The sequence below is a fragment of the Ranitomeya variabilis genome, chromosome 3 (genome assembly GCF_051348905.1).
Source record: "Ranitomeya variabilis isolate aRanVar5 chromosome 3, aRanVar5.hap1, whole genome shotgun sequence".
NCBI classification, from domain to species: Eukaryota; Metazoa; Chordata; class Amphibia; order Anura; family Dendrobatidae; genus Ranitomeya; species Ranitomeya variabilis.
In genome coordinates, this window is record NC_135234.1 from 113,456,305 (window position 1) to 113,473,635 (window position 17,331).

Here is a 17,331-nt window from a genome sequence, read left to right on the forward strand (position 1 = left end):
TGAAGGGGTTAATCCCTTTGCGACTGATGATGCATATTTACGCATAATTAATCAGCCTTCAAGTGCCTCTAACAGCCGTGGGTGGATCTAAGATCGACTTGCGGCCATTAGCCAGTTAAATGCCACTATCGATCACTGACAGCGACATTTAACACGTGCTGGCTGGAAGCGCGTCACAAGGTTGGCGACCCTGTCACGTAGTCGCGGGGAGCTGATGGGTTGTCATGACAGCTGGGGGTCTGAAGAAGATGACTGTGCCTGTCATCATGTCCCATGGCCGGCATTCACTGGAGATCGTGTTCCTTGCTATACATAGCAGGGCTGAAGCCTTGCTAAGTATAGCACAGGCGATCGGACGATTGCAGCTTCAAGTCTCCTGAGGGGACTGTTGAACACAGTAAAAAGTAAAAAAAAAAAAAAAGATTTAAAAAAATTAAAAAAGCAAAAGTTGAAATCACCCCCCGTTTGACCCATTAAAAATAAAACAATAAAAAATACACATATTTGGTATAGCTGAATTCAGAAATGTCCGATCTATCAAAATATAAAGTACATAAATCTGATCAGTAAATTGCGTAATGAGAAAAAAATCAAAATGCCAGAATTACTTTTTTTTTTGGTCGCCACAACCATGCAATAAAATGCAATAAGAGGTGATCAGAACATCTTATGCACCTCAAAATAAAAAATAAAAAGAATAAAATAAAAAATAAGCGCTACAGGTCTCAGAAAATGGCAACGAACACAAAAAGATTTTTTCATACAAATTTTGGATTGTTTTCACCACTTAAGTAAAAAATTTATTTATAGATTTCTCGTATCAGCGAACTTGTACTGACCTGGGGAATCATATTGCTATGTCAGTTATACCATATAGTGAACATGGTAAATAGACAAAAAATTGTGGAATTGCACTTTGTTTGCAATTTCACCTCACTTTTTCCCTGTTTTTCAGTACACTATACCGCAAAATCAATATTGTCACTCAAAAGTACAACTCGGCCTGCAAAAAAATAGTCCTCATATGACTGAATTGACGGAAAAATAAAAAAGTTGGTGGAAAAAAGAAAACGGAAAATCGCTCTAGGGTGAAGGAGTTAAAATCCAACGGGTCAGAAATTAATATGCACCAAGAAGAATATGTAATGTTTATTGCTGTACCTTGTCCTGTTTTCTTGACCATTCAGAGTCTTGTGCCAGCTAGTCAAGCGTATGTAAATGAACCCCTTCCTGAAATTTGCAGTATATATATTAAGTTAGGAAGTATTTCCAAGTTTGTCTGTCAGTGCTCCTGCATTCCTATGCTTTACAAGCGATCAGCCTGCAAAAAAGTAAAAGTCCCATAGTGGGACAAAGTAAAAAAGCAAAAAAAAATGAAAACAAAATTGTAGAAATATTTAAAAAAAAAATCACAAAATAATATATATACACTGCTCAAAAAAATAAAGGGAACACTAAAATCCCACATCCTAGATATCGCTGAATCAAATATTCTGGTTGTAAATCTTTATTCATTACATAGTGGAATGTGTTGAGAACAATAAGATCAACGTATATCTCAACTAATATACCACAGAGGTCTTGAGTTGGAATGATGCTCAAAATAAAAGTGGAAAATGAAGTTACAGGCTGATCATTGGAAATGCCTCAAGACAAGGAAATGATGCTCAGTAGTGTGTGTGGCTTCCACGTGCCTGTATGACCTCCCAACAATGCCTGGGCATGCTCCTGATGAGGCGGCGGATGGTCTCCTGAGGGATCTCCTCCCAGACCTGGACTAAAGCATCCGCTAACTCCTGGACAGTCTGTGTTGCAATGTGGCGTGGTGGATGGTGCAAGACATGATGTCCCAGATGTGTTCAATCAGATTCAGGTCTGGGGATTTGGCGGGCCAGTCCATAGCTTCAATGCCTTCATCTTGCAGGAACTGCTGACACACTCCAGCCACATGAGGTCTGGCATTGTCCTGCATTCGGAGGAACCCAGGGCCAACCGCACCAGCATATGGTCTCACAAGGGGTCCGAGGATCTCATCTCGGTACCTAATGGCAGTCAGACTACCTCTGGTGAGCACATGGAGGGCTGTGCGGCCCTCCATAGAAATGCCACCGCACACCATTACTGACCCACTGCCAAACCGGTCATGCTGACAAAACAGAATTCATCATCTTTCCCCCACCTCACTCTGCCCCTCCACCCGACCTATCCATCAATGTCAATGGCAGCTCACTTTCCCCGGTCCCACACGCTTGGTGCCTCGGGGTGATCCTTGACTCTACCCTTTCTTTCAAGCCACATATCCAAGCCCTTGCCTCCTCTTGCCGATTCCAACTCAAAAAACATTTCCCGGATTCGTGCATTCCTTGACCATGAAACCACAAGTACACTAGTACATGCCCTTATCATCTCTCGCCTCGACTACTGCAACCTCCTACTCTCTGGCCTCCCCTCTAGCACTCTGGCACCACTCCAATCCATCCTAAACTCTGCTGCCCGACTAATCCACCTGTCTCCCCTTTACTCCCCAGCCTCTTCTCTCTGTCAGGCCCTTCACTGGCTTGCTATTGCCCAGAGGCTACAGTACAAAACACTAACAATGACATACAAAGAAATTAACAACCTGACTCCTCCATACATCTGTGGCATGGTATCCCGGTACCTACCTACACGCAACCTTCGATCGTCTCATGATCTCCTTCTCTACTCCTCTCTCATCTCTTCCTCACACAACCGCATCCAAGACTTCTCCCATGCTCCCCCTATACTCTGGAACTCTCTACCCCAACACATCAGGCTCTCGCCTACCATGGAAACTTTCAAAAGGAACCTGAAGACCCACCTCTTCCGACAAGCCTACAGCCTGCAGTGATCCCCAGTCTACTGAACCGCCGCACAACCAGCTCTACCCTCTCCTAGTATATCTTCACCCATCCCCTGTAGACTGAGCCCTCGCGGGCAGGGTCCCCTGTCCTTCTGTACTTGTGTGTGCCTTGTTTTACTCATGTTTATTGTACTTGTCTATATTTGCCCCGTTCACATGTAAAGCCCCATGGAATAAATAGTGCTATAAAAATGTAAAATAATAATAATTATGGAATAAAGGAGTTACATTCTGATACTAAGAGTGTCAGTGTGGTTCTCTCTCTCTGTACATGTACTTAGATTTTACTATTTAATTTGGAGCAGACACGTCTCAGAACGTCCCACAATACGAGGCGAAAATCGGAATAGAAAGCAATCAAAAAATGTCATGTTCTGAAAATGGTATCGATAAAAACGTCAACTCGTCCCGTCACTCTAAACGCTATTCTATGCGCATGATGCGGTAAAGTGATGTAGTGGTATATCATATAATTCCTTTTTTATATTTTTTTGACAAATAAATATGTGATATTTTATGACAGATATTTGTTTACTGCTGGAGTACTTTTTCCTTCTCCTATTGAACTGGTTGCTCTACCCATTCCGTGCAGGAATAGATGTGGAGGAGTCTAGATACAGATGAGATGACTTTTCTGTTTGCTATTATGATGGAAGATTCCCTATACTGAGGAAAATGAAAACACTGTGGACGCCGTCTGGCCTGTGATCCAGCGGGGTCAGTGTTTTAAAGTGTGCATAAAAGCGTGGTTGGCCACAGTTTTGTGCACCTCTGAAAAGAAGGACACCATTGAACAGAGGCCAGACGGAGTCCAGAGTAACTCTGGTGCCTTATTATAGTGAATAGATTTCTCAGCCAGCTGGTATGTCACTCTCCATAAGGAGAAATGTTACCCCTTAGACCCCAGTCCAGAGCCTCTCACCTAGCCAAATCAGTTCTCATGCTTCGCACTGACGAGGGCCAACAGCCCGAAACACCGTGTCTGCGAATTGAGATACTGATTTGGCTTTTATCCTAAGTCATATTGCACGACTCGTTAAAGGGTTGATTGTGACTTGTAGGATTGCTACTTCCAACAGGTGGCGCTATAGAGTTAAGTCCTCTTTTTCTCAGAAGAGGCAATTTGCATATTTAATTTCCCAGAGGAGCATTGCACGGCGAATAAGCCTCCTTACCTTGACAAGCCAGCTGGTTTGTCACTCTCCATAAGGAGAAACATTACCCCTTAGACCCCAGTCCAGAGCCTCTCACCTAGCCAAATCAGTTCTCATGCTTCGCACTGACGAGGGCCAACAGCCCGAAACACCGTGTCTGCGAATTGAGATACTGATTTGGCTTTTGTCCTAAGTCATATTGCACGACTCGCTAAAGGGTTGATTGTGACTTGTAGGATCGCTACTTCCAACAGGTGGCGCTATAGAGTTAAGTCCTCTTTTTCTCAGAAGAGGCAATTTGCATATTATATTTCTCAGGGGATTCATCTGAAACACGTTATTTGGAGATTAATATGGAAACCCCGATGTAAGTGCTTAGCGTATACCACAGGATAAATATGATCCAAAATGTTATGTAAAATGTTCCCAATAAAAACTTGGACTTCATCCACAAAAAAAGTAAATCTCCACTCAGGTACATCATCTGTCAATGAAAATATAGGGGGCTTCAATGTTACGAATAGCACAAAGGCTCTGGAAAAGCACTATGGCTGCTCAACCCCCAAAAGAAATCCAGAGATTTCAGCGTTCCCAGATTCAAATGCCCCTCTCCCTTCTGAGCTCCATAGTGTGCCTAAATCACATTTAGAGTCCACGTTTGATGTTTCTGTAGCAATGAAAGCCCGCTTAATTTACGGGTGCGTGTCTCCAGAAGCACGAGTTGGGCATAATGTACGGTCACTACAATGTTCAGGGACAAATAATGTACTGGGCACTACATTGGCAGATTTGCAATTTTCACTTGGCAACATCCACAGTTGTTTGTTTCTGGAGAACACTCATGGAGTCAAAATCGTCACTACGCCTGTATATAAATTCCCAGAAGGGTGTAATTTCCAAAATGAGGTCACGTGAGGGAATATTCTGCTCTCCTGGCACTTAGGGGCTTTGTTCTCCAAGAGTCAAAATAACACTTTGACCCTCCCAAGTCTCGCCTTGTGGCTAAGTATACTGTACAGCCACATATGGGGTATTGACACGTTCAGCAAAAATTGTGTGACATATATTGGTGCCATTTTTACCCATTTCCCCGTGTGAAAATGTAAACTCTCTGGCAAAAACAAAAGTTTTGTGGTAAAAAGGTAATTCTGTTTTCTTTCCAATGGTATAAAATTCTGTGACACATACATGGTATCAATATGATTACTGGGCTCTTAGATGAATTAAGTAGAGGTGTAGTTTCCAAAACAGGTCACTTATGTTTTTGTTTTTTTTATATAGTTATATACAGTGGCGCTAATCAACAGCCCATACTGTTTCTCATTCTGCTTTCTTGATTTTATTGCTCTCACACCTTTTTTTTGCTGCTAATAGGGTTCCCATAAGGTACACCATATCCAGGGCCGGCATTAGGGCCAGGCAGACTAGGCAGTTGCCTGGGGCCCCCACTCCCTTGGGGGCCCCCAGCATCTACAGCAGATGCTTCACTGATAATAGCATTATCAGTGAAGCTTCCGATGTAGAGACTGGTTAAGGACCTGTAGTGACATCACGATCAGGTGACCTGCCATGTGACTGTGATGTCACCACAGGCCATGTACTCAGGGGGACTGTCTGGATGTTTCTGCAAATCTGCAGTGAAAAAGGAGCGTGCAGTGAAGCACAGGAGCATCGGCCAGTGAACCTCCCCCATCAGAGAGATAGAAGTGCTCATTGGCCAGTGCTCCTGTCCTCCTGCACGGGGCCTCTGAGGGGGAGCGAGAGCTAGAGATGGCAGCTGCCAACCTGAGCTGGCAGATAAGTAGAAGGGCACTGTCCCACTGTGTGTGCTGCTGCTCCTGGTGATGATGGCTCCTGTCCTGCTGTCAGCTCCTCTTGCTCTTGTCGGCAGTCCCAGCAGAGACGAGGGCAGAGAGGTGTCTGCTGGGAGCAGGAGGGCTGCATATGATAGTGTGGGACAGCTCATTCCCTCCAGCATAAAACAGTGTGTGTATCTGAGGTGTGTGCAGTGTGTATAGTGTGTGGTGTGTGTAGTGTGTGCTGTCTGTGAGCTATGTGTATGTGTTTATGTGAATCACATGTATCAAATGAGCATTTGTTGTGCAGCATGTGCGTGCCATATATGTGTGTATAAGTGCGTGCCATGTATGTGTGTATAAGTGCGTGCCATGTATGTGTGTATAAGTGCGTGTCATGTATGTGTGTATAAGTGCGTGTCATGTATGTGTGTATAAGTGCGTGCCATGTATGTGTGTATAAGTGCGTGTCATGTATGTGTGTATAAGTGCGTGCCATGTACGTGTGTATAAGTGCGTGCCATGTATGTGTGTATAAGTGCGTGTCATGTATGTGTATAAGTGCGTGCCATGTATGTGTGTATAAGTGCATGCCATGTATGTGTGTATAAGTGCGTGCCATGTATGTGTGTATAAGTGCGTGCCATGTATGTGTGTATAAGTGCGTGCCATGTATGTGTGTATAAGTGCGTGCCATGTATGTGTGTATAAGTGCGTGCCATGTATGTGTGTATAAGTGCGTGTCATGTATGTGTGTATAAGTGCGTGCCATGTATGTGTGTATAAGTGCGTGCCATGTATGTGTGTATAAGTGCGTGTCATGTATGTGTGTATAAGTGCGTGCCATGTATGTGTGTATAAGTGCGTGCCATGTACAGGTCCTTCTCAAAAAATTAGCATATAGTGTTAAATTTCATTATTTACCATAATGTAATGATTACAATTAAACTTTCATATATTATAGATTCATTATCCACCAACTGAAATTTGTCAGGTCTTTTATTGTTTTAATACTGATGATTTTGGCCTACAACTCCTGATAACCCAAAAAACCTGTCTCAATAAATTAGCATATCAAGAAAAGGTTCTCTAAACGACCTATTACCCTAATCTTCTGAATCAACTAATTAACTCTAAACACATGCAAAAGATACCTGAGGCTTTTAAAAACTCCCTGCCTGGTTCATTACTCAAAACCCCCATCATGGGTAAGACTAGCGACCTGACAGATGTCAAGAAGGCCGTCATTGACACCCTCAAGCAAGAGGGTAAGACCCAGAAAGAAATTTCTCAACAAATAGGCTGTTCCCAGAGTGCTGTATCAAGGCACCTCAATGGTAAGTCTGTTGGAAGGAAACAATGTGGCAGAAAACGCTGTACAACGAGAAGAGGTGACCGGACCCTGAGGAAGATTGTGGAGAAGGACCGATTCCAGGCCTTGGGGAACCTGAGGAAGCAGTGGACTGAGTCTGGTGTGGAAACATCCAGAGCCACCGTGCACAGGCGTGTGCAGGAAATGGGCTACAGGTGCCGCATTCCCCAGGTAAAGCCACTTTTGAACCATAAACAGCGGCAGAAGCGCCTGACCTGGGCTACAGAGAAGCAGCGCTGGACTGTTGCTAAGTGGTCCCAAGTACTTTTTTCTGATGAAAGCAAATTTTGCATGTCATTCGGAAATCAAGGTGCCAGAGTCTGGAGGAAGACTGGGGAGAAGGAAATGCCAAAATGCCTGAAGTCCAGTGTCAAGTACCCACAGTCAGTGGTGTGGGGTGCCATGTCAGCTGCTGGTGTTGGTCCACTGTGTTTCATCAAGGGCAGGGTCAATGCAGCTAGCTATCAGGAGATTTTGGAGCACTTCATGCTTCCTGGCACCTGCTCACAGTGCCAAAACCACTGGTAAATGGTTTACTGACCATGGTATTACTGTGCTCAATTGGCCTGCCAACTCTCCTGACCTGAACCCCATAGAGAATCTGTGGGATATTGTGAAGAGAAAGTTGAGAGACGCAAGACCCAACACTCTGGATGAGCTTAAGGCCGCTATTGAAGCATCCTGGGCCTCCATAACATCTCAGCAGTGTCACAGGCTGATTGCCTCCATGCCACGCCGCATTGGAGCAGTCATTTCTGCCAAAAGATTCCCGACCAAGTATTGAGTGCATAACTGAACATTATTATTTGATGGTTTTTTTGTTTGTTATTAAAAAACACTTTTATTTGATTGGACGGGTGAAATATGCTAATTTATTGAGACAGGTTTTTTGGGTTATCAGGAGTTGTATGCCAAAATCATCAGTATTAAAACAATAAAAGACCTGACAAATTTCAGTTGGTGGATAATGAATCTATAATATATGAAAGTTTAATTGTAATCATTACATTATGGTAAATAATGAAATTTAACACTATATGCTAATTTTTTGAGAAGGACCTGTATGTGTGTATAAGTGCGTGCCATGTATGTGTGTATAAGTGCGTGTCATGTATGTGTGTATAAGTGCGTGCCATGTATGTGTGTATAAGTGCGTGCCATGTATGTGTGTATAAGTGCGTGTCATGTATGTGTGTATAAGTGCGTGCCATGTATGTGTGTATAAGTGCGTGCCATGTATGTGTGTATAAGTGCGTGCCATGTATGTGTGTATAAGTGCGTGCCATGTATGTGTGTATGAGTGTGTGCCATGTATGTGTGTATGAGTGCGTGCCATGTATGAGTGTGTGCCTTGTATGTGTGTATGAGTGTGTGCCATGTGTGTGTGTGTAGAAGTGTGTGCCATGTACATGTATGTACGTGGGTGCCATGTATATGTGTGTGAAGAAGCGTGTGCCATGTATGAGTTTATAAGTGTGTGCCATGTACGTGTGTGTGTTTGTATAAGCATGTGCCATTTACGTGTGTGTATATATATATATATATATATATATATATATATGTATATATATATATATATATATATATATATATATATATATATATATATATATACACACACACACACACATTTTTGCATTATTCTAACTTGACTATATGTTATTAGAATATGTAGATGGCTGGGTATAGACACACAGTGATAGTGTGTGTGAGTGTGTGTGTGTGTTTGTGTGTCATGCACATTTTTAAATACTGTCTGAACAGACGAGAGTTCATATATATAAACATGATGGCAATCGTTCAACGAATGAGCAAACTTCTCATTTATAGGACATTTCATAACTTTCCCACATTATTATGAAAAAATTACAGCACATCCTCCACCCAATATATTATATAATGTATTTAAGGAGACAGAGTCTGTCCATTTGATACCAACTTCACCAAAATGGACACTGACTCCGACTTGCCAGCCCTGCTGCTTATAACATGATGCTACATGGGGACAGATTGATCTACTAGTGTTCTGTCCCCATCATTCTTCATTAGCCGGTGTAAAGAGGCCGAGAAACAAGAGCCAAACGACTTCAATATTGTCGATCACACGCATTGAACGGTCTGAACTCAGCGCATGTCAATACAACCAAAATGTTTGAGAGTCATGGTGCAATATGTGAGCATTGGGGGCCTCATTTTAAATTTTTGCCTAGGGCCCCACTTTGTCTAAAACCGGCCCTGACCATATCCCACTAGGACTTGAGGTCTAAGAGTGAATGTATATTTCACTTATACTATACTTTTATTATCCTTACTATACTTTTGTTATCCTTTGGGGTTTTTTTTTACCTGTCCTGGCACCTCAGGGGCTCCTCCATTGGGTCATGGCACCCACAAACAATAACAGCAACATTTGCACTACAATATGGCGCTTCTTCCCTTCAGAGCTTTCCACCGTGCCTGAAAAGTATTTCCCGATTACATGTAGGGTATTGGTGCACACAGGAGAAATTGCACAGCAAACTGTGAAGTCCATTTTTTAGCCCTTATAAAAATTAAAGACTTAGGGCTGAAACAACATTTTAGTGGTAAAAATGTAATTATTCTTCCTTTACTGTCCAATGGTGACTTAGCACTCTCTAACCATTTCAAAAAAAATCTGAACACCAGTATGGCGCTCCTTCCCATCTGAGCATTGCACTGTGCCACAAAAGTAGTTTTCGACCATATTTGGAGTATTGGCATACTCAGGAGAAATTGGGTAACAAATTCAACAATTATTTTTTTCTTTTATTCCTTTTGAAAATAAAAACTTAGGGCCAAAGCAACATTTTAGTGGAAAAAAATGGTAATTTTCCATTTTGGGCATGTGCACATGTAGAAATAACCTCTGCGGATTTTTCCGCACCTGTTTTGAGAAATCCACAGGTAAAAAGCACTGCGTTTTACCTGCAGATTTACCACGGATTTTATGAGGTTTTTGTGCGGATTCCACCTGCGGTTTTCTATTGGAGCAGGTGTAAACCGCAGCAGAATCCGCACAAAGAATGAACATGCTGCGGAATAAACAACGCAGCGTTTCTGCCTGTTTTTTTCCGCAGCATGTGCACTGCGGATTTTGTTTTCAAAAGGTTTACATGGTACTGTAAACTCTTGGAAAACAGCTGCGGATCCGCAGTGTCAAAACCACAGCAGCAAAATGTGTGCACATACCCTTAATGTTATCCGTGAATCGCTTGAGGATTAAAAATGCTCAGTACACTCTTAGGGTATGCTTCCACGGTAAGGAAACGCTGCTTGTTTGACACTGCGCAGAGCTGCAGCGTCAAACAAGCAGCGTCCAGATGTTCCAGCATAGTGGAGGGGATTTGATGACATCCCGTCTCCACTATGCGTGGAAACCCGCACGCGGCGGCCCTGCGACTCCGGACATGCTGCGCGTCTTTTCAGATCGCAGCATGTCCGTAGACCTTGCGGGGACGCAGCATCCCCGCAAGGCATATCACAGGGCCCTATGGGAGAGCGCGATCATCCCGGATGTGAAGAGTTAACACATCCGGCATGATCGCGTCCCATTAAGGGGGCGGGGCTTAGCGCCGAGCGGCTTCACCGCTGCGGCGATGCCGCCGCCCATCCGTAACGTGGAGACATACCCTTACATTACTTGTTTTTTTCCCTATTTTGGCATGTCAGGGGCTCTTCAAATGTACATGGCATCCATACTCTATTCCAGCCAAAATTGAGCTCCAGAATTCAATTGGTGCTCCTTCCCTTTTGAGCCCTGCCGTGCACCCTAAAAGTAGTTTTCCATCACATATAGGGTATCGGTGAACTCAGGAGAAATTGCACAACATATTATACAGTCCATTTTCTACTGTTATTCTTGTGAAAAAGAAAATTTTGGGGTTAAAGACACATTTTTGTGGAAAAATTGAGATTTTTTCATTTTCACAGCTCAACGTTATAAAATTCTGTGAAGCACCTGTGGGTTCAAGTTGCTCAGCACACCTCTAGATAAGTTCTTAGAGGGTGTAGCTTCAAAATTGAGCTCACTTGTCATGTGTTTCCACTGTTTAGGCACATCAGCGGCTCTGCAAATACAACATGCGTTTTTGTGCTTAAAAAGTCAAAAATGGAGCTCCATCTGTTCTGAGCCCTGCCATGCAGCCAAGCAGTCGTTTTCCACCACATATGAGGTATTGGTGTACTCAGAAGAAATTGAACAACAAATTGTATAATGAAAAATTTGGGGCTAAAGCAACATTTTTGGATGAAAAATCTAAATGTTAATTTTTCCCTTCCACATTGTTTTAATTCCTGTGAAGCACCTAAAAGGTTAATGAACATCTTTAATGATGTTTTGAGCACTTTGAGGGGTGTAGCTTTTAAAACGGTGTCATGTAGACCTGGACATGACAGGGTTTGTAGAAGATAGGCAATTAGAAGCTTAAATAAGTTGTCCACTACTGTCAGCACTCGCTCTGCCAGGGGCTTCAGTGCTATTGTTGTGACATGTGGTGCCCGGCGTCCAATCAGCGCTATCATCACTGTCCCCGCCTTCTGTCGGAATTGAACATGAAGAGGAAATCAGAGATCAGCTGCAGCCCGGATTTCCTCTTCATGTTCAATTTGACAAAAGGTGGGGACAGGGACATCTGTGCTGATTGGGCACCGGGCTCACGTGTCATAACAACCTCATGGGAGTCCTGGGACCGCGAGTGCCGATAAAACGTTCTGGAAGGGGATTGGAGTCTATAACCCATTTTTAAATTAAAGGATGGGCCAAAGAAGCTTACATTCCAGTTGGATCCCAGGACATGTTAACAGGACACTCAACCACTCTTATGTTTAACAAAACCTGTTTTTTGTTCCTACAGCAGCTCCCAGAGTCAGTGCATTGCTGCTGGGGAATTTGAAATCAGGCGCTGCAGGTTGCTACCATTCACAATCTCTTCAATTGACAATGTTGTATCAATGAGTTAATTGATAATGGATTTTCAGTTAATTATACCATGTATAAGTAATACAGGTTGCTGTGGCCACAAGTTTCTATAGACACTTGGCATGGATTTGATTTATACAGCCAGGCTCATCTGCAATACCCTTGTCATGTTGTTGCTTCTCAGCAGCCAACCATAAAACTCTACGATAGATGCTGCAGTTGCTGCAGAACCTCTCTTTTTCTAAAAATCTTAATTTATCAGTGGACTATCTCTTGAAGCTCATCAAGAGAATGCCAAAAGTGTGCAAAGCAGTCATCAAAGCAAAAGGTGGCTACTTTGAAGAACCTAGAATATAAGACATAATTTCAGTTATTTCACACTTTTTTTGTTAAGTATATAATTCCACATGTGTTAATTCATAGTTTTGATGCCTTCAGTGTGAATGTACAATTTTCATAGTCATGAAAATACAGAAAATTCTTTAAATGAGAAGGTGTGTCCAAACTTTTGGTCTGTACTGTATATAAGACCATTCTACATATTCATCAGGATAAGGAGGCTGTGACCTATCCTGATGATTAGTAGTGATGGGGGAGGCTGTGACCTATCCTGGTGATTAGTAGTGATGGGGGAGGCTGTGACCTATCCTGATGATTAGTAGTGATGGGGGAGGCTGTGACCTATCCTGATGATTAGTAGTGATAAGGGAGGCTGTCACCTATCCTGATGATTAGTAGTGATAGGGGAGGCTGTGACCTATCCTTATGATTAGTAGTGATAAGGGAGGCTGTCACCTATCCTGATGATTAGTAGTGATAGGGGAGGCTGTGACCTATCCTGATGATTAGTAGTGATAGGGGAGGCTGTGACCTATCCTGATGATTAGTAGTGATGGGGGAGGCTGTGACCTATCCTGGTGATTAGTAGTGATGGGGGAGGCTGTGACCTATCCTGATGATTAGTAGTGATGGGGGAGGCTGTGACCTATCCTGATGATTAGTAGTGATAAGGGAGGCTGTCACCTATCCTGATGATTAGTAGTGATAGGGGAGGCTGTGACCTATCCTGATGATTAGTAGTGATAGGGGAGGCTGTGACCTATCCTGATGATTAGTAGTGATAGGGGAGGCTGTGACCTATCCTGATGATTAGTAGTGATAGGGGAGGCTGTGACCTATCCTGATGATTAGTAGTGATGGGGGAGGCTGTGACCTATCCTGATGATTAGTAGTGATGGGGGAGGCTGTGACCTATCCTGGTGATTAGTAGTGATGGGGGAGGCTGTGACCTATCCTGATGATTAGTAGTGATGGGGGAGGCTGTGACCTATCCTGATGATTAGTAGTGATAAGGGAGGCTGTCACCTATCCTGATGATTAGTAGCGATAGGGGAGGCTGTGACCTATCCTGATGATTAGTAGTGATAGGGGAGGCTGTGACCTATCCTGATGATTAGTAGTGATAGGGGAGGCTGTGACCTATCCTGATGATTAGTAGTGATGGGGGAGGCTGTGACCTATCCTGATGATTAGTAGTGATAAGGGAGGCTGTCACCTATCCTGATGATTAGTAGTGATAGGGGAGGCTGTGACCTATCCTTATGATTAGTAGTGATAAGGGAGGCTGTCACCTATCCTGATGATTAGTAGTGATAGGGGAGGCTGTGACCTATCCTGATGATTAGTAGTGATATGGGAGGCTGTGACCTATCCTGATGATTAGTAGTGATGGGGGAGGCTGTGACCTATCCTGGTGATTAGTAGTGATGGGGGAGGCTGTGACCTATCCTGATGATTAGTAGTGATGGGGGAGGCTGTGACCTATCCTGATGATTAGTAGTGATAAGGGAGGCTGTCACCTATCCTGATGATTAGTAGTGATAGGGGAGGCTGTGACCTATCCTGATGATTAGTAGTGATAGGGGAGGCTGTGACCTATCCTGATGATTAGTAGTGATAGGGGAGGCTGTGACCTATCCTGATGATTAGTAGTGATAGGGGAGGCTGTGACCTATCCTGATGATTAGTAGTGATGGGGGAGGCTGTGACCTATCCTGATGATTAGTAGTGATGTGGGAGGCTGTGACCTATCCTGGTGATTAGTAGTGATGGGGGAGTCTGTGACCTATCCTGATGATTAGTAGTGATGGGGGAGGCTGTGACCTATCCTGATGATTAGTAGTGATGTGGGAGGCTGTGACCTATCCTGATGATTAGTAGTGATAAGGGAGGCTGTCACCTATCCTGATGATTAGTAGCGATAGGGGAGGCTGTGACCTATCCTGATGATTAGTAGTGATAGGGGAGGCTGTGACCTATCCTGATGATTAGTAGTGATAGGGGAGGCTGTGACCTATCCTGATGATTAGTAGTGATAGGGGAGGCTGTGACCTATCCTGATGATTAGTAGTGATAGGGGAGGCTGTGACCTATCCTGATGATTAGTAGTGATGGGGGAGGCTGTGACCTATCCTGATGATTAGTAGTGATGGGGGAGGCTGTGACCTATCCTGATGATTAGTAGTGATAGAGGAGGTTATGACCTATCCTGATGATTAGTAGTGATGGGGGAGGCTGTGACCTATCCTGGTGATTAGTAGTGATGGGGGAGGCTGTGACCTATCCTGATGATTAGTAGCGATAGAGGAGGCTATGACCTATCCTGATGATTAGTAGTGATGGGGGAGCCTGTGACCTATCCTGATGATTAGTAGTGATAGGGAAGGCTGTGACCTATCCTGATGATTAGTAGTGATGGGGGAGGCTATGACCTATCCTGATGATTAGTAGCGATAGGGGAGGCTGTGACCTATCCTGATGATTAGTAGTGATAGGGGAGGCTGTGACCTATCCTGATGATTAGTAGTGACAGGGGAGGCTGTGACCTATCCTGATGATTAGTAGTGATAGGGGAGGCTGTGACCTATCCTGATGATTAGTAGTGATGGGGGAGGCTGTGACCTATCCTGATTAGTAGTGATAGGGGAGGCTGTGACCTATCCTGTTGATTAGTAGTGATAGGGGAGGCTGTGACCTATCCTGATGATTAGTAGTGATAGGGGAGGCTGTGACCCATCCTGATGATTAGTAGTGATAGGGGAGGCTGTGACCTATCCTGGTGATTAGTAGTATAGGGGAGGCTGTGACCCATCCTGATGATTAGTAGTGATAAGGGAGGCTGTGACCTATCCTGATGATTAGTAGTGATAGGGGAGGCTGTGACCCATCCTGATGATTAGTAGTGATAAGGGAGGCTGTGACCTATCCTGATGATTAGTAGTGATAGGGGAGGCTGTGACCCATCCTGATGATTAGTAGCGATAGAGGAGGCTATGACCTATCCTGATGATTAGTAGTGATAGGGGAGGCTGTGACCTATCCTGGTGATTAGTAGTGATAGGGGAGGCTGTGACCTATCCTGGTGATTAGTAGTGATAGGGGAGGCTGTGACCTATCCTGGTGATTAGTAGTATAGGGGAGGCTGTGACCCATCCTGATGATTAGTAGTGATAGGGGAGGCTGTGACCTATCCTGGTGATTAGTAGTGATAGGGGAGGCTGTGACCTATCCTGATGATTAGTAGTGACAGGGGAGGCTGTGACCTATCCTGATGATTAGTAGTGATAGGGGAGGCTGTGACCTAGGTGCTGGGTGCAAGCACTGATCAGGGTGAAGGAAAGCCTTGCTACAACTCTGCAGGATGGTAGCACCCGCTGCAATGCTCCCCAGGATGCAGCACAAAACTGTATTGCACATAGTAAGCTGTAAAGTTGTGATGCATTTCAGAAAAGGGTAACTATTTTGCTTTCTAGGAGGTGATGAAGATTTCTTGCTTTGCTGCTGTTCTTGCTTTTTCGTGTTGCCTTACCTGCATTTTTATATGCATACATGTATACTTATAGTAATGCATTCAACATACTTTACAAAATATGTGTGTTGACCCCACATTATAATACTACTCATTCAATAATAAGACAATTTATTAATTTTTTTTTTCTTTTCCTTTTTTTGCAGCAAAGAACCGACTTTACCTGAACCCAGTAGTGAAATGCAGATCTCTGCAGCATCTCTGAGTACAGGCTGAAAGTTCTGTGTTTTCTGTATGTCCGTTACATCCATAACCTCGTTAGTACCGGCGAAGTCATGAGAAAATACTTTAAATTTATTTTCTATATTGACAGAATCCTTAGAATCTTTGTCAGGATGAATAACAGTAACATGCCCAGAATACACTCTCTGGCAGCCCTGCATAAGGGCTAGAAACCTCCACACAAACCACCACATAATCTGCCAGTTCAATGCAGACTAAATAGGCCTCATTATACATAATCCTGCCAGGATTTTATAATAATCTCCCCCTGTAGCTCTGGCAAGAGAAGAAATAACAGAAGACGTCCTTACCATTTGCTGCAGTGTGAGACTCCTCTCTCTCTCTCTCTTCTATCAGCCTTCCAATTCCTATCCCAGAGTACGCCACAGTGCCAAGTGTGTTATTCTACCCCCTGTGCCCTGATTCCTCTTCCCTGGGCATGATATACACCTTACAGAGTGCATGCTAGCAAAACACTAAAGTGAGTTTGTGCTAGTCCCATTCTCTGCATCCATGGAAGACTGCCTTGCATATGCATACCTCTACTTGGACTGATTAGCTGGGGGCTGGGAGGGATGGTAGCTCCTTAGATTGCTGAGTCTATTGCTTGCCTCTGGGTCACTGACAGCTGCTTTTTTCTGCCTGGTTCTATCTTTCATTCTCTCCTTATTTCCATCTCTCTCCTGTATTTTTTTTTTCTACCTTTCATGAAATATCTCAAATTAGGCAGCGCACTGTCTTAATGGAAATTATCCAGGATGAAGATGATGTAAAAGCATGACACTAGTATTATAATTCTGCACTTCATTGGCTTTACTATCAGATTATCTAGGTATTTATTATGTTTTTGTTCTATAGCACCATTAATTCCCCAGCGCTTTACAGACATTATCATCACTGTCCCCATTGGGACTCACAATCTAAATTCCCTATCAGTATGTCTTTGCAGTGTGGGAGGAAACCGCTTAGGTCTTTGGGGGAGAAATATATACTGTAATACAACTGCTAATAGCTTTGCATCAAGTAGGTCTTTTCTGATCCTAAAAGGGTAAAATTGCAATATGTTTGTAAAAAAAAATAGTCAACTTTGCAATTTTCC

General features: G+C 43.5%; 1 protein-coding gene across 2 annotated transcripts in view; it reads right to left on the reverse strand.

The window, feature by feature from the left end:
- The window catches only part of LOC143815394 (septin-5-like), a 151,087-nt gene extending 134,146 nt beyond the window's left edge, over nucleotides 1-16,941 (reverse strand). For both annotated transcript variants that reach the window (XR_013223736.1, XM_077294530.1), the window contains exon 1: nucleotides 16,544-16,941. Coding sequence is in view for 1 of the 2 variants with exons in the window: in XM_077294530.1 (XP_077150645.1) it covers nucleotides 16,544-16,546 (3 nt within the window). In the remaining variant the exon portion in view is untranslated. The remainder of the gene's footprint in view (nucleotides 1-16,543) is intronic.
- Nucleotides 16,942-17,331: the final 390 nt, after the last annotated feature.